This window comes from Perna viridis, chromosome 6, assembly GCF_037379345.1.
Source record: "Perna viridis isolate PV_CMFRI_1.1 ecotype Kerala chromosome 6, ASM3737934v1, whole genome shotgun sequence".
Classification (NCBI taxonomy): Eukaryota; Metazoa; Mollusca; class Bivalvia; order Mytilida; family Mytilidae; genus Perna; species Perna viridis.
The window spans coordinates 15,474,851-15,500,022 of record NC_142450.1 but is presented as its reverse complement, the minus strand read 5'-3'; the positions used below and the strand labels follow the sequence as shown (position 1 = coordinate 15,500,022).

The following is a 25,172-nucleotide window of genomic DNA, read 5'->3' as shown; positions in this document are numbered from 1 at the left end:
TACACATTTCATAGTATAGACCCATAAAACAACTTAATTACAAAAATAAAAATATGTAGCCTTTTTTGGGGTGTATCACACTTTTCAGATTTTGCATGATTCCTTGGAAGACAGCTACTTAATTATTTACTTGCGCACCCAGGAAATGAGGATACTTTGTTACATTTGTTTGAAATTTTAAGAAAATCCATCAATTTCACTTACCATATAGAACCTCTACAGAAGGATATCCACACAACAGAAAGGCTTTCTACATGAAAGAGTAATCAAGGGAACCAAGGTTATAGCGGTAATCAAAAGAATGTAATCCAGGGACAAAGACCAGACATGGAAAACAGACATAGAACAACAAAGAACATAAAGTAACTAAAATCATACATACAAAGTAGCAAAAGCAAATGAGCAACTCAGACTCCACTACTAACTGGGAGCATGGAGTAGGTGCACTGGTAGGATAAGTGTCCTCTGCTTTTCTAGAAACCCCCGCGGAGTTGCTCATAAAAAGTCAAATCCGGGGTAGACAAAGAAGTAAAGGAAAACTATGACCTGTTGAATAAATCAGTTTTCATGGTGCAGATAGATACACCATAACGATCCACGAAATCATGAATCATAATCCCAACCCCTTTATCATATATATTTCAAAAAAGAGAAATCATTTAATACATGGATGGGGATTGATCATGTGGATTTCTGTCCTACCATATGGCGGGTTTAGATGATGTAGAAACAAAACCATACACAAAAAATTTTGCTGTTTTTAATTTTGGCAGATGATAAATGGTGCTTTTGGTACTTGAGCAAAAGTAATTATTTCATGGAATTTATTTTGCCCCTTTTTGAAATTAGCAACCACGAACATTATACAGTTTCCATTCAACTTCACATATACCTTAATCAATTTTTGACACACTTTCAAACTGCATTCCTCATCATTATACTGTGATCAATTCATAAGTCATATCAGTGAGCATATAGAAACAGTGAATACTGAGACTGGCCTCTTGATTTATATGCAAAAATAACAAAAATTGCTAAATTCTAAGCCATGTACCTATTTAAATGGTCTTCATTGTGTCTGACAGGTAATTCTTCATATTCATTGGCATTCTGAAAAAAAAATTATATCTTCAACAATTGTGAACAGCGGGTATCATAAAAATAAGCTGAAATTTGAACTTGATGTTTATTTTTATGATACTTAATATGTACACAAGTTTGAATATCAAAAAAGACCCTTCAGTATTTTCTGAAGTTATCATCTGGAAACTTTCAGATGACAGATAGGCACACAACTTTTTAGAGGGTATCACATAAGACCTCACCACTTCTTGTGCTGGGTATAAAAATCTTTCATACTAAAGATTTCTTTCAGTTTAAGCAAATGTTCAATTTAGACAGACTAAATATGCATTAAAACTTCAATCTTGGACTTCAGAAGATGTCTGGTTAAGACAGATTTCACTTATTTTTTTCCTTACAGAGAGAATTTCTATAAGTTCAGCTATACTACTTTCAGGCTGAAGTTCATCTCTGAACATACGGACTGTGTTATGGTTGAGGTAATAGTAGGATGCTATTCTTCCTAAAGTTTGGGGCTCTATAGTTCTGTTGTCCTGCAAAGAGAATAAAATATGTGCATTGCTAAAATCTCATTATGTCATCAAAAGGTTTGTGGTTTCAATGTTCACCTAATGATTCTCCAGTTGTTCTTTGTATTTGCCTTCTTGTTTTAATCAAGGCCACACATCCCCCCTTCAAATATCAAAAATTCTTTTGTAGATTTGATTAAAAAGTGAATATAATCCACATATATGATTGAACATTTCATACACATAATACAAATTAAGTAACAGTCTTTGTAATAATCATGCAAAATCTGAAAAATGTGATACACCCCAAATAGGCTACATATTTTTTATTTTTGTAATTAAGTTGTTTTATGGGTCTATACTATGAACTTTGTACTTATTCATTCAAATCTGCCTGCTCTTAGGAGATAATCAACATTGAAATTTAAATAGATTCTATTGTATTTGAGTGCCATTTACAGAGTTACCTCCCTTAATTTTGAAATCTACAGTGCATTCTATATAATTTTTATCTCCTATGAACACGGGTTATATGAAGAACTGAATGTAAATTTCTGTTTACTATGGCTATTCAAACAAAGTATCAAAAATAAAAATATGTAGGCTTTTTACCCTTGAATCACATTTTGCATGATTCTTAGCTGGAGAACTACTTAGATAGAATCTTAAGTATGAGTTGTAATCTTAAAAAAAAAATATTCACATTTGAAAGAACCAGATAAAAAGATTTCCCATTACCTATTTCAGCATTCTCGCCAGATTCTCGAAATTTTGAAGTTTAAACATGCTTGAAAAATCTGTTTCTTTACTTCAAATAACAAGTCTTCCATTTTCATAAGTATGTTTTCAAAATCGAATAATGCATTCAAGATCAGCATTCAAGATTCAAGATCCAAGCTTTCTAAGCAAGCTAACACATCTTACAATACCAACCTCCCCAATAGCCAAACAATATGAACATTCCAGCTCATACAGAGCTCTCTCCACCAGTCTGGACAAAAACTTGTTGATACTATCATGGTCTGTGTCATCTAACTTGTAATAACTGTAAATAGAAATATTTGTCTCTTTTTCATACATGTAAGTCATTAAAGTAAGTTGAAAACAATAGATGGAACCCCAGGGCAGTGTGGGCGTACAGTTCAAAGTCACAACCTCCAAAATAATTCCAAGCTTTCCTTTTGTGATACGGCTCCATGTAATTTCATAAAGATATACTGCAAACATATTATATTTTCGCGGTGTACTTATTTTCGCTATTTTCGCAGTAAGCTGTAAAAGTGCAAAAAAAGTACCTGTGAAATTGTTTTTTAACACCATGTAACAATGATCATTTTTTTTTTCAACCATGAAAATTGATACCTGTAAATATGGTCATTTGACGGAATCCGCAAAAATTAGCAAACTGTGAAAATTAATACGTTTACAGTATTCACTTTTACTCAAGTTATAGTCCATGTACAACAGTACTCAAGATACAAACAACAACAGCATTATTTGATTTTTAAATGAACTGAAGAATAACTATAACAAGAGGCACCCAGGAGCCTGAATCGCTCACCTGGTTAAATTTTGTCTTTCATTGGCAACAAATTTAAATTGAAGTTTACTAACGATTCTGACCCAAGAAGACTTTGGTAGGACTTATCATAAGGATCAATACATGGCTTAACAGATAAAAATGAAAAATTGACCACAGATAGATCTCATCATGCTGAACACTCTTCCTCTAAGTCAGAATTTGGCTAAACCTAACAGTTTGGAGATATATAATCGAAAATCTACAGTCTGACCCAAGGGTCCGGAAACGGTAAAAAATGCCGGTCATTGACCGACAAATTTTGCAAATGACCGATGACCATTTTTCAATATCGGACATAAAAAAATTGTCAACCCACTTAAATTACAGTCAGCATAGTTCTATTACTGTATAAACATCCTGTCTACCTGTCACCTAATTGTTTATTGGAAATTATTTGACAGGTGTACGTCAATATTAATTTGCTGATGTGCAGCCACCTGTGACTGCGATTTCACCTGTAACTGATTAATTGATTGCATAATTAAATTAACGCTACATGTGCAGCACCATTGCGTATACAAATTAACTGAAGTGACTTGGAGAATTTTCATGCATTTAGAACTTGATTTAAATAAGAAAAAGATTGACAAATCCATCATTTTCTTGCCAATCTTTTAGTGGTAATGAAAGCACATGGTGCTGAAACTTTGAATCAGTCATAGTTTGTAATTATTAATCCATCGATTGAATCATTTTAATACAGAAGTCTACAACCCATTCAAGTCAATATACAAAATGTATTCGCGATTTTATTTTTTAAAAAATCAACATTTTTTTTCATAACTCAGAAGTTTTTGGCTGTTTGCCAATGTGATGAAAAAGTCAGAGAGCAACGATGTTTTGTTTATAAGTGTATGTCAAACGTCCACATGTGGTCGAAAGCGAACTCACTCACTTGTTCAGATATTTTGTAAAAGACGAGTACATGATTGAATAACACAAATTCCAATATTTATTTTTAAATATCTTTAAATAACTACAAAACAGGGTTTTTAAAGTTAATTCTCGATCTAGGCAGGTAAAAGACTGACAAAAACACCTGCTGAAATTTGATAAAATGTTCGACATGGGCTGTCAAAATTTCCGGACCCTTGGTCTGACCCCTATGTTCTAATTTTTAGTAATTGTGGTCATGTTTTTTGTTGGATCAAAAATCTAAACGTAACTTTTGTGCAAGATAGCCCAAGAAACATTCATACTAAGTTTGATTCCAATTGGTCAAGTAGGGTGAGAGGAGAAGATTTTTGAAAGAAATAACATTAAAAATAGCAAAATAGCAAATAAACGCCGAAGAGGGTCAATAACTCCTGAATGGCTAGACAGATTAAAATGAAAATTTGAACACAGATAGATCTCATCATGCTAAAAACTTTTACTCAGTCAGAATTTGGCTAAACCTAACGGTTTTGGTGATATATGTGAAAAACTACAATCTGACTCCAATACTCGATTTTTAGCAACGGCGGCCATGTTATTTGACAGATCAAAAATCTTAACACAAATTTTGTGCAAGATACCCTAAGGAACATCTGTGCAAAGTTTCATATAATTCCTCTCAGTAGTTCCAGAGCAGAAGACTTTTGAAAAATTGTTAACAGACGACAATGATGATGACGAAAGACGGACGACAAGTGGTGGCCTTCGGCCCAGGCAAGCTAAAATATATATCCAACAACTGAAATTGATTAATTCAAGCTTTTTCTGCAAGAATGGATTTTGAATTCAAGTTACTTGTCGTCTAAACCTCAAATCTATTATGTCATTTAAAAAAGCAGACAAGACTGAAAAAAAAACCATCTACTTTAACTTTGTAGATCAGCGACAAAAATCACTAGATTTTAAACATGTACTTTAATTGACACCTACATGTATAAACGGAAATAACTCAGAGTCAAAACCTTCTTAAGAATCCATTACTTACTGTAGGACTTGACAAATGATGACGCTGACTTCAATGGCATGGGACCATCATTAAACATTGAACTCAGTAGTATTTAAAACCCATCATTTACCTGACATTATCTATATTACTTTGAGTGGTTACATTTTTCCCAACATAGATACAGAGAGTTTCTTATTAGTTGCCATTCATTTTGACCCCAATTCAACATGTTTAAACTGTGTTCATTTACTATCTAAAGTGTTTGGAAGTTTCCAATTAAACCAAAAAAGAAATTCTGAATATGTTGAATTCAAAACCTTGCAGTAGCTCTATATAGAAATGGTGTATCCATTAACATTCTAAGACACCAAGTTGGCTTTTCTTTTTCTAAATCAATTTTAAGGTAAGCCAAAATATCATACATAGTTACTGGTAATAAATTCATAAAAAATACACTTTTTTTCTATAAAAAGAAGAATTTTGTAAACTGTTAATGAAATATCAAATCTATTTATACAGAATAAATGTATAGAATACTTTACAAAATTGTCAATGACACTATGTGTACATCAAAATATCTAAGGGCTATCCTCTTACATAAACAAGATAAAAAAAATTGTATCTCTGCCCAGTGTAAATACACTAGTACCTTTTTGCAGGTTCTTATACAAACAATTTAATTTATCAAAAGGACTCAATAAACTAAAAGATGAACCAGTATAACAATTCCTTTAGATCTTGCACCAACCATCAATTTATTTCCAACTGTGTTCTCAATTATGTGCACTTCATCCAGTTACAAAAAGATACCGGTATGTGTTTTTAAAATTGTAGATTGTATTTTTATTAACAATTTTCATTCCAGAATCATAAATATAGCTAAAACATTTTCTGTTACAACACAGGACTTACATATTTCTTTTTTTCCATTTCACAATACAATATGCAACTCCATTTCAAATCATATGTACAAAATGTAATTATCCAATACCTAAAGCATTGTTATTACATCTAAGAACTTGCATTTTGCTGTCAATTCTCTATGAACAATACACGAATGCAGGTCCATAGCAAATCTTCAAGTCACTGATAGATCTTCTTTTACAACTTGTAACGCATCTACTATCAATTTTCCAATGACAAAAGCTGTCACACAATGACAGTAATAAAACACCCATCTGTGGCTTCTAATTGATAGCAAACCATTGTAATAATACAACATCAGGGACTAAAATATCGACATTAGAGAGGTTCAATATACCAGAGTTCGTATAAACAGTATATCTACGCAGAAAGTCAGGGTTAACTTGTCTCTTGATTTTACCATAGAAAAATATTACATAACTGGAGTAGAAATTTTTTAGACCAATCTCCACCTTCGATGTTTGATGCTGTATGTTTTATCTTCAATATTCAATTAATTAGGTAAGATTTTAACTTGTATGCTATTTAATGTGGTTTTTTTCCAATTTGGTCAATATACATTTATGGTACATAGTTATAGTAAAAGCTGTCAGTCTTCAAAGAGAGAAAAGTGCTTTGTATCCTTCAAACTGTGAACTATTCATTTTCACGGCAGCTTTTTTTTTCTGCCAATTTTGGGGGCAAGTCCTGTGATAAGAAAATTAATATGAATAGCTGTTAATATTTTTCCAAGGAATATCATAATAGCACATGTATGCAATTAGAGGGAAAAAATGAGAGTTTCAAACTGTTCAAAAGTAGATCGATTGCAAAAAGAACACAAAAATTGGACCAATTTTTTTTTTTGCAGTCACATCACAAAGGACTACATTTCATCAAGATAAACAATTTAAAAGAACAATCAAACATATGTTTACAGGTCAACAGACAATGTTTAATTATTTCTATCAAAATGTCAAGCCTTTAAAATAAGGTCTTTATTTACCATAATCACGCCTGCACATGAAAGAAATGATTTTTATATGTCTGCACATTTTAGATGAAATGATTTTTATATGTCTGCACATTTTAGATGAAATGGTTTTTATAATATGTCTGCATAAGATAGGTGAAATGATTTTTGTAAGTTTACAGGTCATTGTGCATCATCATGATTTGACAATAACAAATTGACAAATAACAGAATGAATATTAAAGTATGACCAGTAAACTTCATCATCTTCTGATAGCAGTTTTAGCCTTAGCAGTAGATTTTGACCTAAGTAAGTATTATTATCCACATAGATTTTCCTTCAGTTTGATATTTGAATTTTACTGACCATGTTTTCAAAAACTTAATTTTAGCATAGAGAGTGCAAAAATTTTATTAAGAATATACTAAAAAAGAATCACTTTGCTCAAGAAATCTGTGAAAAATTTTGAAAAAATGTAGGAAGGAAACCTATTGCAGAAATTTATTTACTGCCAGTTGGTTAAAAAGTCACATTCATTTTTTAGATCCAAGGGCTAAGAACGGGAGAAAAGAATATTCATAATTCAAGGCTTTTTAACATAGAAATAATTTCTTTAGTTTGAAAATCTTAACATAAATCTTCACCTTAGTGAAGATGGATATCAGCGAGAAATTAACATAAGGAGTCGATTTTTTAAAATCTTTTTTTGATAAGTTTTGAACAAAGAGAATAAGTAGCTGTCCTAAAGCAAACGATGCACCGGCCGGTGCCCCCATTTTTTGTTGTTTATTTTTTTGTCTTAAAAGTTGCACAACTCTGAAATAACAAATCAGGAAATATAGAAAGCAATAAAAAAAAACTTCATTCCATTAAGAAAATCATTGTATCAAAATCTTAGACTTGTGAACAGATGGACAGATAGCAGTACAGTTTAATAAATCTACTTATTATATACGAAAGCCAGTTGTGATCACCATAGGGCTAATAGATAAGCGTAATTAGAAAGAATTAAATGACTGTTAATTTTTTCTCAGCCAGAGCTGCAATGACAGCAACAGAATGCAGTGGGAAGACTTTTTCCCTATACTGTGGAAGTGAAAGCTATATCATCCATGTGCTTTATGATCAGTTTTCCTACAGTGCAGATGACAAGTGCATCACTAACCCAGATCACTGCAGCCAGGCTGAGATCATCCAACCAATCAGTGCCAAGTACTGCAATGGCTACAGTAGATGTAATTTTCTAGTACCCTCTGGGCACACCATAGAACTCTGTGGTAACCAAAATGCTACATCTGTCACTGTCCATTACAACTGTGTATCAAGTAAGTCGGAAGATTTTGCCCAGAGTAACTCCATCACACTTCATATAGACCTTTTTTGTCTAAACTGTTGGGTAGACTTTGTACTCACCAGGTGTATGGAATTCTAATAATCTATGAAATTCCATGGAACATTTAATTTCTTCCATGAAAAACCTAGTAACTTTTTTTAGGAAAATGTTAATAATCCCATATCATATGACATGAAAAGGTGGTCAAGGACCTTTAAATAAACTACGGTAGTTTTGTTGTTCTACCCCGAACCCAAATGACCAATTTGAAACAAGTCACCATTTCCCCATCAGCAGTTAACAAAATCTTGCCTGGGTTTCATAAAATCTCAAATTGAGAATTTTCTCAAATCTAGAGTTTTTTTTCTCAGATCTTCTAATTGGTTAAATTTAAGTTGGTGAAATACTTGAAAAAGTTCTCAATTTGAGATGTTTTATGAGACTGGGCCCTATTTCTAAGCAACACATTAACTTCCATCTAAAAAATAACAAGCCTAAGTGCATACATGATTTAAGCCTACAAACATAGAACTTCTTTCTACAGAACATCAGATGGTGGATGTTTGCAGCCCATACAGTTCGCTATACAACAGTAGACTGTTCCTGAAGTCTCCAAACTATCCCCAAGACCAGCTTAACCCCACCAAATGCCAATGTAATGTCACAGGGACAAACATCTCTGCACAAATTTACGAGTATGGAAAATCAGCTGACAGCAGAATTGTGTTATATTTTGTGACTGACAAGGCAATTGTACACGTCGGTGGTGTAGGAATAAGGAATGAGATACTTTTTCAAAATACGAACCATGTGAAATTAATTCTGGAAAATAGTTATGGACATCTTATGTTTAAACTCTGGATGGAACTTACAGGGTTGGGTCAGTATAATTGAATTTCTGTGGAAGATTATTTGTTCACGAAGTGCAAATTTTCATGATTTTTGTGGTTTGGTCAAACCTGACAAAATTCAAATTTAAATTTAATTGAAACCTAAAATGGTCTAAAGAAACCTAAAAGAATCCATGAAATCACTAACCAAAGTCAAAATCAACAGAAAAATTAAGAAAACTGAAACCCGTGAATCAAATACATCAACAAAATGAACTTTTCTATACAGCTGCTGATCTACGTGAGCAGTCAAAATATATACATGGTATACAGTCCTTGAACCGATCCGCAAAACGATTTGACAGATCGATGACCGTTGACTGATTGATTGCTGACAGATCGATGACTGCTGACCGATCTGATCGCAGTTTTGTTGTGGTGTAAGATCTGTTTGAAATGAAAGTATAAATTGATATTTAAATCTATTAAATTATGTAAATATGTGTAAAATTGACAAAGAAATAAATAAAAACCGTAAAATACAGTGACCGCTCTGTGGTCACGTGATTCAATCGCCGGCTTAATGGATCGGTTTGACGGATCAATGACTGACTGGAAACTGATCAATGATCGATGACCATTGACTGATTGATCGCTGACAGTTCGATGACTGGTGACCAATCAGATCGCATTTTTTTTATGTAAAATGGTGTGAGATCTGTTTGAAATTAAAGAAATGTAAAACAAAAGTATAAATTGATATTTAAATCTATTACATTATGTGAATATGCGTAAAATTGACAAAGAAATTAATATAAACCATAAAATACAGTGACCGCTCTGTGGTCACCTGAAACTGATCGGTGACCGATGACCGATCGAAATTTTGTTGCACCAATCGGTTCAGGTACTGCACTTTTAATTGACATTGAGTCACCTATAGAATATAGCAACTTTCTGTTGTTGTGACATCAAGACTAACATTTTTTTGAAATTTTTTATTTCATTCAAGATAATCTATAGGTGTAGAATAAAAATATTGGAAAAATATAAGCCATAAATCTCTTTATAAAGCAATCCATGTTAATTGTTTCAAAATTATAGTAACTATTCATGCTTATAGGAAAAATTACAAGAGAAACTTCCCCCGAAAAAACATTTTGAATCTCAAAATCTGCATTTTGCCTGCATTATTATTACAGTTCAGCAAATATTGCTCTCAGTTCTTGAACTTAATAAAATCCATGACCAGTAAATTCACCATTGAAAAAATAGTATATATTATTTCAAATCTACTTTTTCTTCAGGAATGAAAATTTCCTGTATGGACCAGCCCGTTATTTTACCAACATCAACAACAGATCTATATTCAAGTTTTCAATCTGAAAATTGGACCCAATCATCAGTTTCATTTTCACAAACAGATTTTGTTTACACAACAATAAATCAATCAAAATTATTATCCACCGATGGCAACTGGCTCAGAAACACAACATATTTGTTTACATCAACGAATCCAGTTGACCTCATTTCAACAGCAAAACCAAATCAAACAGACCTTGTACAGGTGACCAGAAGTTCAAGTTATGTACTTGTCTCATCAAGTATTGGACAAAATGCCAGTAAGGGTGATAACAGCAGAGAACTGAGGAATGAAGAAGATACAGGTATATAGTTATAACTTTTATATAAATAGATTTGGATAAGATTTTGCAATTTGAATGAAATCTATTGTTCTTATATTTTATTAAATTATTTAGTTGGAGAAAAGCTTAAGCCTATTTAATTTTTAAAGTACATTTGTACAATCAGATTGACTATTGAACAAATAGAAACAATAAAATATAGTTTTTTTTTAAATACTCTTTTAGAAAATATAAATTCCATATAAAGATCTAATCTATTTCATTATTTGGTGTAACAGTTACAAATGTTAATAATTAAAGCCTCAATAGAAGCCAATAAATACCTTTGTAAATATGGTACATCATTAGAATTTTACTCTTTTAATGTAGCAAATGTTTCATCATTAAGTCAACTATTTATCCATTTTTAGACATCAGAGTAATCATTGTGACAGTCTGTGTATTCACAATAGTGATTATAATATCTTTGTCCATTGGCATATTCATATACAGGTAAATATGCTATACAGTGGCAGATTCAAAGATCCAACTCCTTAGGGACCCCTCCCCCCTCCCCACCACACACACACACTTTCTGTTGGAAAATTATAATGTCTACGCAAAATAGGAAAACCTCTTAGGCAGGAACAGCCCCCTTCTCTTTCTCATTTCCACTTTCTGGGTCTGTACCTGCTATGACCTCCTTTTAATGCAATGCATGTGAATTGTCATCCTGCCTCATTCCCTCTTATTGACAAATAATTACCATTAGAAAAAGGGTATTGTAGGTTACTAAGGTCAACTAAAGACAATTTCTCTATTCACAGTCCCTTTCCTCATTTCTTTTGAAGAAGCCTGCCTCATTACCTATTTTTTATCACCATGTCAAGTTTTGTTTTCTGGCTATGAACAGTGTAATAAGCCCCCTTACCAATTTTTTTTTTTTTTTTTTTTTTTGGGGGGGGGGTAAAAAAACAAATTTATTCCAAATGGAATCAGATGAACATAGAAATCACTTTCATGACATTCAATTTGTAAACTGCTTTTAAATGATAGAGAATATCTAGTGCACCACAGGTAGTATTTACTTGTTATCATATTAGAGTTATCTTTCTTTGTATACATAAGCTTCAAATAACATGTGATAGAATATATATGCCCATAAATATATACATCAACTATAATTCTGACTAATTATCAAGCATTGATATTTATTATTGGTATTTTTCATATCAATTTAATCTTCTGCAATAAATTCTGCAACTCTTGTTTTCTTTTTTTCAGAAAGAACCACCCAAGAGAAGAAAGGTTCCACATTGAAGAAAACAATAAGGAAATTTACCAAGCTTATCAGTTTTAAACTGGGGAACCAAGAGCAAATTCTACATGAATTATTTAAATTTCTTATACTTGTATTTCCTTTAAAAACCAAAAGAAGAAATAAACAAAAAAACAAAAAAAGTATACTTGCATGTGCTGTGTCGTTTATAATATGTGCAAAATAGCAAAATAGCAAACAATACCCCCCCCCCACCAGGGTGCAATAACCCCCCCCCCCCCCAAAGAAAAAAAAACAAAAACCAAACAAACAAACAAACAAAAAAACAAAAAACAAAAAACCCAAAACCCAAAAAACAAAACAAAAAAAACATAAATAACTGGAAAAACATACACTTAAAACACTAGAAGATACACCCTCCCAGAAACCATATAGATAACACCAAAAGTCAATTAAATGTGTGGGGGGGGATAGGAAGTGCACAATATTGTATTGTGAAAGTTTCAGAAATAAAATCAAAAACAAAAAAGGCTGCTTAAAAATAAAGATTATATAAAAAGAAGTTAATATATGTAGCGTTTCTCAATAAAATCCATGCCAAGTTCACCTGTAATTCTATATGACAAAAAAAAGCAATAAATTGTATATGGAGAGTACAAGAAGTTGTAGTGCTGCCCAACAGTCATATGTTCTCCATCAATAAACAGATATTTTATTGATTTAATTAGGATCTGTTTTTCACCAATAGGAGATATTGAATTAGATTTAATTACCAACATCATATAAAATTGTCTATGAATTTGCAAAGATGATACACATGGGCTGGCTTGAATTAGTGCTTCTAACCGGCTTCTGCCAAAGGAGCTTGTATCATTCAAAGAAACATATTAAAAGTTAATGTATCATATGCGAAATGCATGTAATGTAATTGAACTTAATGGATCACAGTGAGTTTTCAAGTGCTTTATCTTTATCTAATGTATTTGTACCAAACACAGTGAATGGAATTCGGTATATTGTCATGTAATCTAGTCATTATCAGCTTACTAATAGGCATTAAATTAAATCAGGATCCACTGCGAAAATACGTCAATAAATAAACATAACACAAACACAAAAACAAAAATAAAAATAAAAAACAATTTTTCAGCTATTTTTTGGTAATTATCTCATATTCTTGTCCTGTAAAGCAATGAATTTGATTGATTGATTGATTGATTGATTGATTGATTGATTGATTGATTGGTAGGTTGCGTGTTGTAAAGCATCGGAATTGTTACTGAGACACAGTATAGTGATTTTATTTTGACGGGTATAAAATTTGGAGAATTAGGTACAAGAAAATTTGACCATTCCAAATTTTGGTGGATGCTAAGTGATGCCCTAAATGGTTAAGCTCAGAATAAATACAACAGGGATTTTATCTAAGCATTTTTTGACAAATCACTAAATTAAACGAAATAATTTGATCAGTCTAGCAGCTTGTCTTTGTTGTTGTCCACTTTATTTCATTAATCTTTTGATATTGTTTTAACCCAAAAGAGACAGAAAGGCATGGAATCCCATTTTAACATTTTATTATTAATTCAAGCCTACCAGTATCAACTGTGTCCAAGACAGAGACTTTTAGTAGTGACTCCTAATCATAAAAGAGCAATAATTTTTTTTCTTTGTTTTTAAGTCGCTAATATTGTTAGCGACTTCTTGCACTCGTAATTTCTGTATTTAATATTCACATATGATTTGCATTAATGTGCAATCATAAGCCACATAATCCAGCAGATCTTCGCTGTGTTCACCACCAAAGCATTGTAGTTCCAGATTCATGTGAGATAAAAATGTACCTCTTAAATATCATACAGGTGTGTTCTACGTGTGTTTATGGCTTGTATAAGAATGGGAAGTTTTCTTGAAATGATCAGTAAGCTTTGGACATACCCGGTTTCTGATTCAGGCACTGAGACTAGTTACAAGACTATACAAGTCATATACATTAGCATGACCCGATATTTATGAATATTCATTGCCAACTGCCAAATCTGGTTCATAAACTGGTTCCCGGTCAATATCATAAGCAACCCAAAGATCGCTACGACATACCTTTTTTAAAACATATCATACACATGTCTATGGGTGTTTTTTTGCTTGTATTAGAATGGGAAGTTTACATTAAAAGATAAAATGATCAGTTAGCATTGAATTTATGTAATATAACCCAGTTCCCGATTCAAACACAGGAGTTCATTACTATTGATAGGGAACCAAAATTTCAGTGGAAGTCCCGCGATTATAGAGCATATTGCATTTGTACCATTTCAGATGTTTGAAGTATGCCAAAATCAGTGACAGGGAATATTTGATGATTAACGACTTCGAAGACTTCAGTCTTTGATTTATTGTTGTTTTCCGTTTTGTTTTGTTTTGTTTTTATTATTTGAAAGTTTTGTTTTTTTTAATATTATTATTTGAAGGGGGAAGGGGGTAGTTGTTTTGTTTTGTTTTGTTTTGTTTTTATTATTCGAAGGTTTTGTTTGTTTTTTTTTTTTTTTTTATTATCATTATTTGAAGGGGGAAGGGGGTAGTAATTCAGCATTCTGCAATAGAACCATCGTTGTGTTTTCCATTCAATGTTACCATGTTTTGTATTGTCTTTTCCTTATAGATCATTCAAGACTTGTAAGAATCTTCTCAATATAAGTAATGTATTGAAGACATTTTGCAAATGAGTCTATCGCTCTTTTACATACCACTATACCACCAACTTGATTTGTAGAAATTGAAACAATCAGGAAATTAACGATCAATACATATCATACTGAAAGTCAACATATCTTTTAAAAGCCACCATCAACTGTTTGATAGCAATTTACGGTGCCCTTACAATGTGTACACGTACAAAAATTGACTTTAAGCCTCTGAGGCTTGGCTTTTCTTAAACATCATGACTGGATTGTTATGGCATATTTGTTCCAATATTTTTTATTCATTTTTTTAGTTTATCCAAAATTTTACATGTACTTTTTTAAATGAAAGGGAGTAATCATTTTCCAGGTTTAGATAAAATGTTATTTAGTTCCTTCATGTTTTACCTAATTTTGTGATGAATTATGAGGTTTAACATGTATTAAGACATTCACAATGCATAATCTTATTGCACTAAAAAGTTGACCTGTTTGGTAATACAGTAATGTGGCTACTATAAAGACACAGAATAGAAAAAAATATTTGACCTATTTTTAATTTCCCTTCTTTATCACTTAATTTGAAAAGAAACGGCAAAATCATTCATGATCAAGTTAAAACAAAACTCAAAAATTATCATGAGCTGAAATCAAGCAAAAAATAAAAATCAATCGCTGAAAAAAAAAACAAAATAAAAAAACAAAAACAAAGCAAGGAAACAGGAGAAAAAATACAAAACAACATATTTCATTTCTTCATCACTCTACAAGTAAACCACAATGATAAACACAAACATACACTGTGACAGAGTCAAAATAAAAAAAAATCAATTCAAACCCTGCCAAAACATTTCAGGTATTTTATCTGACATCCGCAACATGCCAGACAAAATCTTTGTTTTAAGACAGGTAAAAACAACTAATGTTAAAAACCAAACAAACTTTATGTCAGTTCCGAAATTCTAAAAAGATGTTTTCACAACAGACAGTGTTTCTATAATGATCTATATAAAACAGACTTGTAGATAGGTGGATCTTGTCGTCATTGAAAGATTTGAGATACCATCTGATCAAGATCTATAATCAGCAATGCAAAACAACAACTGATCACTCTGTGGATTGATGTAAAAAAAAAACAAACATAACATGTAGCTCTAAGACCAGTAAAATCGGCATTAATGGAACATTTAGTGATACTCTCTCACGAAATGGTGAAAATAAGAGGGATGGCAAAATGTTGAAAATGGCCTGAATGGAAAACTGCATTTTGGATTACGTTGAAAATTTAACTTATCCAGAACTTGATGGTACTAAGTAACTGTGCAAAGTTTTAAGTATTAGTCCATATAAAATTCAGACACTGCTTATGGTGAAGTGATTCATGGTGTAGAAAATGATACTTTTTTACTCTACTTATGCTATATTTTTATGTGGAAATAGTCTTTTCAGTATTTAGATCTGTCCTTTTGAGAAAACTACACTTCAATCTGCCACTAAAATCCACCAAATCAAACCAAATCAAGAAAGATAACTCTTGCCAAGTGCTAATTTCATGTACAAACCATATAAATTTTATCTCAAAAACACAACACCCAAATGAAAAACTAAGACCGCTTATGTGGTCTATAGATGTTTCTGAACATGAAATAAAACTTAATTTGGTGGGTTTTTGACATACATGAATCACCTCCTGTCTGATTTTTATAAAGACGGCTACTTAAAAAAAATCACTGATTTAATGACAATTACCAGATTACATTACTTAGAATGTCAATTGGACAATTTAAATGATTTGAATAAGATTCAAATACCAATGGAAAGACGGGAAATGATTTTAAATTATTCACAAAAAGAAATTCATCAGGTGGTTCTCAGTTAATCAAAGAAAGACAAACTCAATCCCCTAAACATCAACTTCGTATTTGCTATAAATAGGTTTTTCAATAACTTAACTTAATGTAGCAAATCTTGCTGAAAATTCATTTTAAAATATCGAGATTCTCAGCTAAAATCATCAATGCAGGTGTAATAACCTTAGCATATAACTTTCTCTATAAAAACATAGTTAAATTTAAGTTACTAACATCTCAATGAGTTAAATTTATATCAAATCTGTTCTGTGTGTAGTTTTCCTTTCTCAGTTTTTTTCCTCGTTCACAAATGAAATCTCAGTAAAAATGATGTAAAAAAAGTTTGCATGCTTAGACAAAATAATAAAGTGTTCAATTTATCAGGAAATAGAAAAAATGAAGATAAAACGGACAAAAAAGCAAACAGCAAATGCACAAACAGTTCAAGCAATCAAATAGATCAAAGGGGAGAGAACTCTGGAGACATTGATGTTTACTCAAAATATTTTCATCCAATATAAAATAATATTTTTAGCACAAGATAATAACTGAGGAAGCCAACAATAACAAGAGAATTAAATCAATTTATTTTCCTCCAAAATATGCTGATTGAGGAATATTTTTGTCATTATTTTGGGTGTCGTCCAAAGTTACTATCTCGAGACATGCTGTGTTTTTACTATTTTACTACAATACTATATCACTGAGTGTGACCATGGAGTGATGCCAAGAACTGCCGCGATTTCTAAATAGATTACATGATCATCTTGTCAATAGATGTACAGCTGTCTTGTGTCTTGCACCAGCTGATCGCAAAATCTTAAAAGCTTAAGAGCATTAAAGAGTCTAAGTAATAAGCAATGTTATCACTGAGACATGTATACTAGGTTTCACACCCATTAAATACAGGTAAAAAAATTCAGAAAATTATAGATGTTTGGAGCAAAACCATGCTGTTATTTTACAGAGAATAAGAGAGATTCAGAAATAAGAAATTAAAAACTTAACACTTGATAACAGTGTCACATTTAACACCCAATAAAACAAAGCCTGTGAGAGAGAATCACTGAAGTATATGTTCCCCCTAAAACACCTATGCCTTTAAGTTGGATTATCTCCCTTTACAAGCATCTTAAAACAATCTCCTATCTCCATCATCCATCATCTATATTTACATAAAACAACCAATATTCAAAGATAGTATCATTAGAATTCATTTAAGCAGCAGTCCTTATAAATATCAGACAGTAGGTGAAGAATAATCAATCTTATAGCAGTAATCAAAAGAATGTAATCCAGGGACAAAGACCAAACATGAAAGACAGACATACACAACAAAAAACAAGTAACTAAACTCATACATACAAAGTAACAAAGGCAAATGAGCAACTCAAGACTCCACTAAAAACTGGGAGCATGGACCAGGTGCATCAGTAGGGTAAGTGTCCTCTGCTTTTCTAGAAACACCCGCCGAGTTGCTCATAAAAAGTCAAGTCCAGGGTAAACAAACGAGGAAAGGAAAACTATGACATGTTGAATAAAAACTGACCAAAGTCACTTTTATTTCCTATGAAAAAACAGTTACAGACCACATTACCAGTCTTAGTCTTTCCTTCACTTGTTCTACTTTCAAGATAAAAATTATATGTAACTAGATTGTGTGTTTAAATTGGCACTTTGCAAGAGTTTTCTGTCTTGCTTTGGTTTGATTTGGTTGATTTTAGTGGGTCAAAAAAGCTGGGTTTTCCCAAAAAGTACAGATCTAAATATAAAAAGGACTATTGTTACGTAAAAGGATAGCATTTGTAGATAGAAAAATCTTTTTTTGTTTGATGGTTTTTTTTCAATAACATGAATCACCTCTACCAGACAGTGCTTGAATTTTGTATGGACTGGTACTTAAATATTTATTGGGATCATACAATGTGAGAGAAGTTACTGGATAAGGTGAAAGTATAGCATAGGTTCCTTCCAATACTTCACTGGCTGATGTTTTTATCTACTGCATTACTATAATATGTGAAAATTGACAAATAAATCATATGAATCCGAAATACATATTGACCACTCTTTGGTCATGTGATGTGATCACCAGTTTAATGGAACGGTTGGATGGATCGATGACTGATCGGAAACTGATTTGTGATCGATGACCAATCACAATTTCTGTTGCAAAGACTGGTTCAGAAACTGTAGAAAGTAGTTCCATCAACAGGTGATATTCATTTAATCAGAGAAAGACCAACTCTATATTCCAAGAACATTATCATTGTATGTGCTGTAAATGCTATCATATTTGGAAAACACTACCTGTATTTATTGACCCCAACACAAATCAAAAGTGGTTCAAGTCTTATCACAATTAGACTACTTCAACTCAATGATATATGTTCAATGACATCACCTGGACACCTGGAATTTCCAGAACAATAAGATCCAGGTTCCTGATTATCGGAACCATCTGTAGTGTTTGACTCAAAAACAAAGTTGACATAAAATAACAACATCAAGATGAAATATAATCTGACATGATGGATTTTATAATCGGAATAAGGGTAGGAAGCCATATTAGGAAATATGGAATTTCCGAGATTGTTATAGAGATGCAGTTTATGGCATCAAATACAAGCAAAAACAAGTTTCTAAGAAGTACAAATGTTTCAGGTATGAAATAGAATATAGCAGGTATACTGTATCTACAATGTATATTTGTATAGAGCTACAGCTCTTTTAAAACAAGAATTTCTGAGAGCAAAGCATAAATGATATCCATATTCCACATTTCAGTGATCATATGGTCAAAATATAAACACAATTGTTAAAAACAAGAAGTTGATGCTGCTTAATAAATTGAATCCCACAATATGGCATACCTATATAAAACTTCTGTCAAAATATAAAATGGCTGTAATAAGTTGCATGTACAGCAAAAACATGAATGAAAAAGTAGATGGACACCACGATCACTATATACCTCCTGAAAAGGCTAGGGTAAGCAACACATGAGGCTGCATATGTTGTCGTGCTATGTGTATTCCAACTCTTTAGGAAGTTGATATTGGACAGCAACCAAAATCGCTTACAGCATATACCACATCTACATAAAGCCTCACACCAAATTTGAAATCAGTCCATTTTGTAATAGTCGAGATTTTTGTTAGGATAATTTCCTTAATCATTCGATATAATGAAAAATGGCAAAGTCCCATGAAACTGGAACTACCAAAACATACAACATACATCCCATATTCTAAAACACAAAACAACAAATTTTAAATTAACACATTCATTGGGAGCCGAGATAATTGTGACAGAATTTGGACAGACAGACAGAATGACAGACCAGGTGATTCCAATGTGCCACCCACACATTGAATGGTAGTATAATTTCCACTTAATTGTTCAAATGAGAAGTAGGTTTGCTTCTGAAGTGATACAAGAAGCTGATTCTGCCTCTTATTTCAAAACTTCCAGAGGATACTGTACAAACTAATTTCTTATTGACATCGCTTTAAAACTGAGTTAAATCTGCATTTACTTAACATCAGTGGCCAATGCAGAAAAGGATGCCAATCACTTCAAAAATGTAAACATTTAAATTAGAATGTTTGAATTCTACTATGAATTAAATCTCAACAGCTTTGTATAGTTAACATTGATCGCACATGCTCTGCATTAGAAATAACCTTTTGGTAAAGTTACCCAAACGACAAGTTAAGTCAATTTCAACTTCCCTCCAAATTGATTAAACTTAAATTTACTGTATGTGCTTCATTGCTAAATTTTCATTTTATTACACCTCCAAAGGGTATAAGTTTCCATAGATTTCTAGTTTTTCTTGTCAATGTATATAAGATGTGAGTGATGATATCACTTTTGTTTAAAAGTAATTCTATATAAGTTCATAGCTATAGTCAGACCTAAATTTAATAACCATTTTTTTCCAAAATGAATTCACAGCATACTTAATAATGACGAGGGTCTTCCCTTGCTGAAATTAACTGCCTTAAGTGCAATTGTACTGGACGAAGAAATGGTTTTAAAAAAATATATCAGACAAAATACCTGCTGTTTGATTCCATGGGCATAGAAAATTTTAAGTAAAATGATAACCAACTCAAGAGTATACCTAAACATCATAATGTGCTTTTACAAGTGATGACCAAATCTATAGGGTTTGTAAGTGTCTTTCTAGTTTAAGTTTCCCTTCCGGAATTTTAGATGTAGAACTTATCAAAACCCGAAGACCGGTCTGCATTTTATTGTTTACTTCCAGAAATAGAAACGCTGTATCACAATGCAAAATGTTCTATTTTATGATTTTCTTTACATTTTTATCCATTAGAACTAAATATTTGTCATTTCATATCAATATTTTTTCACAACAAGATATTTTGCTCTTAACATTGAACTCAATGCTATGTTAATGACGAATATCTATGCATTTGAATGGATGATGAGTACCCATTCTCATGAAATCACGGAGTCACGTGACAAGACTCACATACCCTATACCTTGAATGTGCTGTAACAAGGGATGAACAACTCTATACCCTGAACATCATCATTGTATGTGCTGTAACAAGGGATAAACAACTATATACCTTGAACATCATCATTACCTGCACTGTAATAAGTACTTTGAACTTGACGAGTTATATTAGTCAATAGATATGTGAATTAATGTGCTCTTATTTCATGACAAAAAGCATGCATCAATCCATTTACCTGGGAGCAAAACTTTTCAGACAAAGGACTGAGTCATATATTTTTTAATTTTTTTTTTCTCATCAACATTGATAATGTTGAACCAAAAGCAGCCTAAAATAAAAACATTACATTTTCTACAATAAAATCTACAGAAAATGATAATTTCCGCTCTTCCTAATCAATTTTAGAGCAGTATCCATCATTTCATAACTGGCACAATGATATATGGAGTAATTTCCAGAAACTGAAGAAATGGGGAAAATTCATCGCACAAACCTTAATTGAACTGTGCATATGGATGTAAATTGAATGTCTTTTTTTGCCATCCGAAATTAGAAACTTTATGAGCAAAAGAATACTGCAACATGTGGCCATATTGTAAGTAATGGCATGGACTACATGCACAAAATAATGTACGCAGAAAACATAAAGAAATACAAGACATAAAGCAAAAATGCAACCTCAGTTGCAAGTAGTCATAAAAAAATCTCTAAATTCAGAGTATGAAAATTTAAAACACATTTCAATTTGTAAACATTTATATTTGTTTCTACTAATATGGTTGAAGATTTGATAGAGTAATCAAAGAAACCAAGATTCTAGCAGAAATCAAAAGAATGTAATCCAGGGACAAAGACCAGATATGGAAAACAGACATACACAACAAAGAACACAAAGTAACTAAAATCATACAAAGTAACAAAGGTAAAGGAACTAAGTTAAAAAAGTAAAGGAGCAACTCGGACTCCATTAAAAACTGGGAGCATGGACCAGGTGCACCGGTAGAGTAAGCATCCTCTGCTTTTCTAAAAACACCCGCAAAATGAAGTACTGCTTCTTCTCAGAACAAATAACTGCAAGTTTAATTTAGTCAGAATAATGAATCAATCCCAGCCTTCCTTTTGTGGTATGGCAACTTGTGGTATAATTTCTTTGAGATCCAAACACCAGGACTAACCTTTTGTCTGAGCAACCAAACATCAATAGATGAGGACTATAGGGTCATATTATTTAACAACCACAAAATTGTGTGCAGTAACATATAAAAAAAACTTTATTTTTATTACATAATAGAGAAAGTTGGCAATTGAATGTGCTTACAAGTAAAATAAATTGTCAAAATACCTCTGCAGCTTGCTGCCTGCAATAGTTAGTTTGTATACAAAAGACTCCACTAGCCATCTGTGCACCAAACCCCCTATATTTATCAGTACACTCCTCTCAACAGAGAAAGTAGGCCATTGTTTGTGATTACATGCAAATCTAAAGAACAATCACGTAACTAATTAAAGAAGTCCATTGCCAGAAATTTTTGGCTTTTAAGTCTGGTTAGTTACATAATATTTAAATCTCTACTTCTTAATATATAATTAAAGGCTCATCTCCAAGATTTGGCCTCCAACTGTACCAAATTGACAGCATGGGTTTTGCATAGAATCTGGCTAAAGACCAAAAGAGGTAAATAAACTGATCAAAAAAGACAAAAAAATAAGTTCTATCATTAGAAAAGCAAATGATCAGCTAATTAAGGTTATGGTGCTGATATAACTGATGTATACTTTTAACATAACTTTAAACAGCTAGGTGCCAACTCAAGTTTTCAGCAAACATGCTAAAATTTACAAGACGGTAGGTATAGGAGAAATTACCATCACTTTTTGGCTCTGAAGTCAGATTATTTTCATAATGTGGTTTATCTGGTTAACTTCTAAACAGCTCATCTAAATCTCATCTGAGCTTTAAAAGCCAGCAAATGTACCAAGAAGCCAGGATGTTTTAGCTCAACAGACTGGCTTAATTCCAAAAAAAAAAAGGTTTTAAACTCATTAAAAACATGCAAGATTAAAGAAATCAAACAGAAACTGGGTTTTGTTGCTATTATGCTTGAATGCTTACTTTGGCTTTAGAATAAAGCCAGACAAAGCTCATAATACCCCATAACCTTAAACTGGCAATACAGTACCAGACAATTTGAATGCTAAGTTAAACCTCTAAAAACTGTGGAACAAAAACAAATATATAGGAGGTGAGACAGGAGCCACTTGGCCAAATTTTAGCAGCAGTAATAAGAAATTTCATGATGTCACATATATTTGAGATACTTTTTTGACATATCTTTTTTTACATCACTTATATATTAAATCTGGACAATTTGACATAGTTTATAAGTTAGGATTTAAATCATTAAAAGGAGAATCTCATAGTTCCTGTAATTTTCAGGGCCAGTTCTGGGGAATCATTCTTAATTCAGATCCTTCAACACCTTTGTGAGCTAGACATTCAATCTGATATGCTTTTAACTGGTTATATATTGACTCATCACTTCATTAAAGAATTCAGGACACAGATGTCTTAAATATGCTCGTCTTGTCATGTAACCATGTGATTTCACGAGAATGCCACAGTTCCTAACTTCCTTTCAAAAGCATAGGAATTTGTTCTTCATAGAGTGAAGACTTTAACTTTACCAATGAAAACCTCTTATGTATTACATTAGTATGATCATGAAAATACGACATGTAAATATTTCTACACTATAATAAATTAGGTAATGGCACAAAATAAAAAATTCTGATAACTACCGGTATATATCATATTGATGTATTCAGAAATAGCAAACAAAATACAAATTGGTCATTGGTTTTGAGTGCTTTCAACAGTAGAAGTTCAAGATAAAAAAGAAATCAAGTAAAGACTTACAGACTAATTCCACGTAACTGGGATAAGAAAAATTATAGTGGCTAAGCAAGGTTGAGAAAATATCCAAAAGACAACAGTGAAGAAATTTTATCTGATTAAAATTTAACAAGTGAGCACCATCATCATCTAGCTGGACTCATCCAGGTGCAATATGGAAGAATAATCAAGGGAACCAAGATTCTAGTGGAAATCAAAATAATATAATCCAGGGACAAAGATCAGACATGGAAAACAGACAAACACAACACAGAACATAAAGTAGCTAAAATAATACAAAGTAACAAAAGTAAAAACAGCGCCAATATGGCAAGTCTAGATACAAAAAAAAAACAGGCTAAATATGGACAGATTCAACATAGATTTTTCATTTCTTGGCTTTGCCTTAGACCAATACAGCAGTCTTCCACTTAATACAAATTTCTTATGACATAATTTAAGGACAATATGGAAAACCCATTCCATAACCCTATAACATTGTGTAAATCTCCTTAAATCATCCATCTCCATGTTAAAGCACTTCAACCTCTAAATGAGCCAAAAATTTGTTCTTTTGATAATGCTGGCTAATATCCAAATATAGGTAAACAATCATCTTAAAGCCCTTAAGAAAAGAAAAAAAACATAAATTGAGGCATAAGCAGCCAGCACGAAATGCAACTTACTCTGGATAACATACAATTCCTGCTGAGAACCAAAACATAAATAAACCAAATCTTTACTGCTAATTCTCCTTATAATTATAATTCCAAGTGTATTTTGGCTACAAAACTAGGTAAGGTATAAAAGAAACAAATAAACTTTTTCATGCAAATGAGATTTTTTGTAAAAATATGGCAAAACTTGGCTTTAAAGTCGGCAGCAGTTGTTGCTCTGATGATAGCATTGGATGAGGTACAAATGCATTTAATATTTTTAACACCTCTGATAGATGGCACTTTTACAATCCCTGTGGTTGGCAAACCTTTTTGAAACATTATGATATCTCGTTATATAACTCAATGTCGTCACAGAGCTGGGGCACTGCCAGGTAGAACGCAAACAATCTTCCGTTATTGCGCAATTCTCTGCAGTTATTAAAAACTTATCAACTTTACCAATCTTCAAGCTCTTACTTTTTTTAATTCAGTTTTCACGAAAACTTCCAGGAATTTCAAAGCAAATGGTAGCATGCAAAGTACCTTGCCAGAAAGTCTGCTATCAAAGAATATATACTTCAATATCTTATCTGAGC

The 25,172-nt window shown here is 32.2% G+C and overlaps 2 protein-coding genes and 1 long non-coding RNA gene across 6 annotated transcripts in view; 2 read left to right on the top strand and 1 right to left on the bottom strand.

The window, feature by feature from the left end:
• LOC148613816 (activating signal cointegrator 1 complex subunit 3-like) overlaps positions 1–25,172 on the bottom strand; it is a 204,081-nt gene that overhangs the window by 8,213 nt on the left and 170,696 nt on the right. Inside the window, exons 36-38 of the mRNA XM_088587463.1 lie at positions 2,526–2,637; positions 1,482–1,616; positions 1,055–1,110 (exon numbers count right to left, since the gene is read on the bottom strand). Of these exons, the coding sequence (XP_088443589.1) occupies positions 1,055–1,110; positions 1,482–1,616; positions 2,526–2,637 (303 nt within the window). The remainder of the gene's footprint in view (positions 1–1,054; positions 1,111–1,481; positions 1,617–2,525; positions 2,638–25,172) is intronic.
• LOC148613821 (uncharacterized) lies at positions 6,325–12,262 on the top strand. 3 transcript variants are annotated; one of them, XM_088587458.1, is made up of 7 exons: positions 6,325–6,481; positions 7,115–7,242; positions 7,968–8,258; positions 8,811–9,146; positions 10,404–10,763; positions 11,153–11,234; positions 12,006–12,260. In XM_088587458.1, the coding sequence occupies exons 2-7, from the start codon at positions 7,179–7,181 to the stop codon at positions 12,079–12,081; spliced, it is 1,209 nt and encodes a 402-aa protein (XP_088443584.1). In that variant the 5' UTR covers positions 6,325–6,481; positions 7,115–7,178; the 3' UTR covers positions 12,082–12,260. The 3 variants fall into 3 exon arrangements, with proteins under 3 accessions (XP_088443584.1, XP_088443585.1, XP_088443587.1); XM_088587459.1 differs by having other exon boundaries at positions 6,329–6,481; positions 7,108–7,242; XM_088587461.1 differs by lacking the exon at positions 6,325–6,481 and having other exon boundaries at positions 7,116–7,242; positions 7,972–8,258; positions 12,006–12,262.
• LOC148613820 (uncharacterized) lies at positions 18,817–23,714 on the top strand. Of its 2 annotated transcripts, none has more exons than XR_015923159.1 (3): positions 18,817–19,195; positions 22,618–22,699; positions 23,462–23,714. It is a non-coding gene; the product is annotated as an uncharacterized LOC148613820 (long non-coding RNA). The 2 variants fall into 2 exon arrangements; XR_015923160.1 differs by having other exon boundaries at positions 18,817–21,619.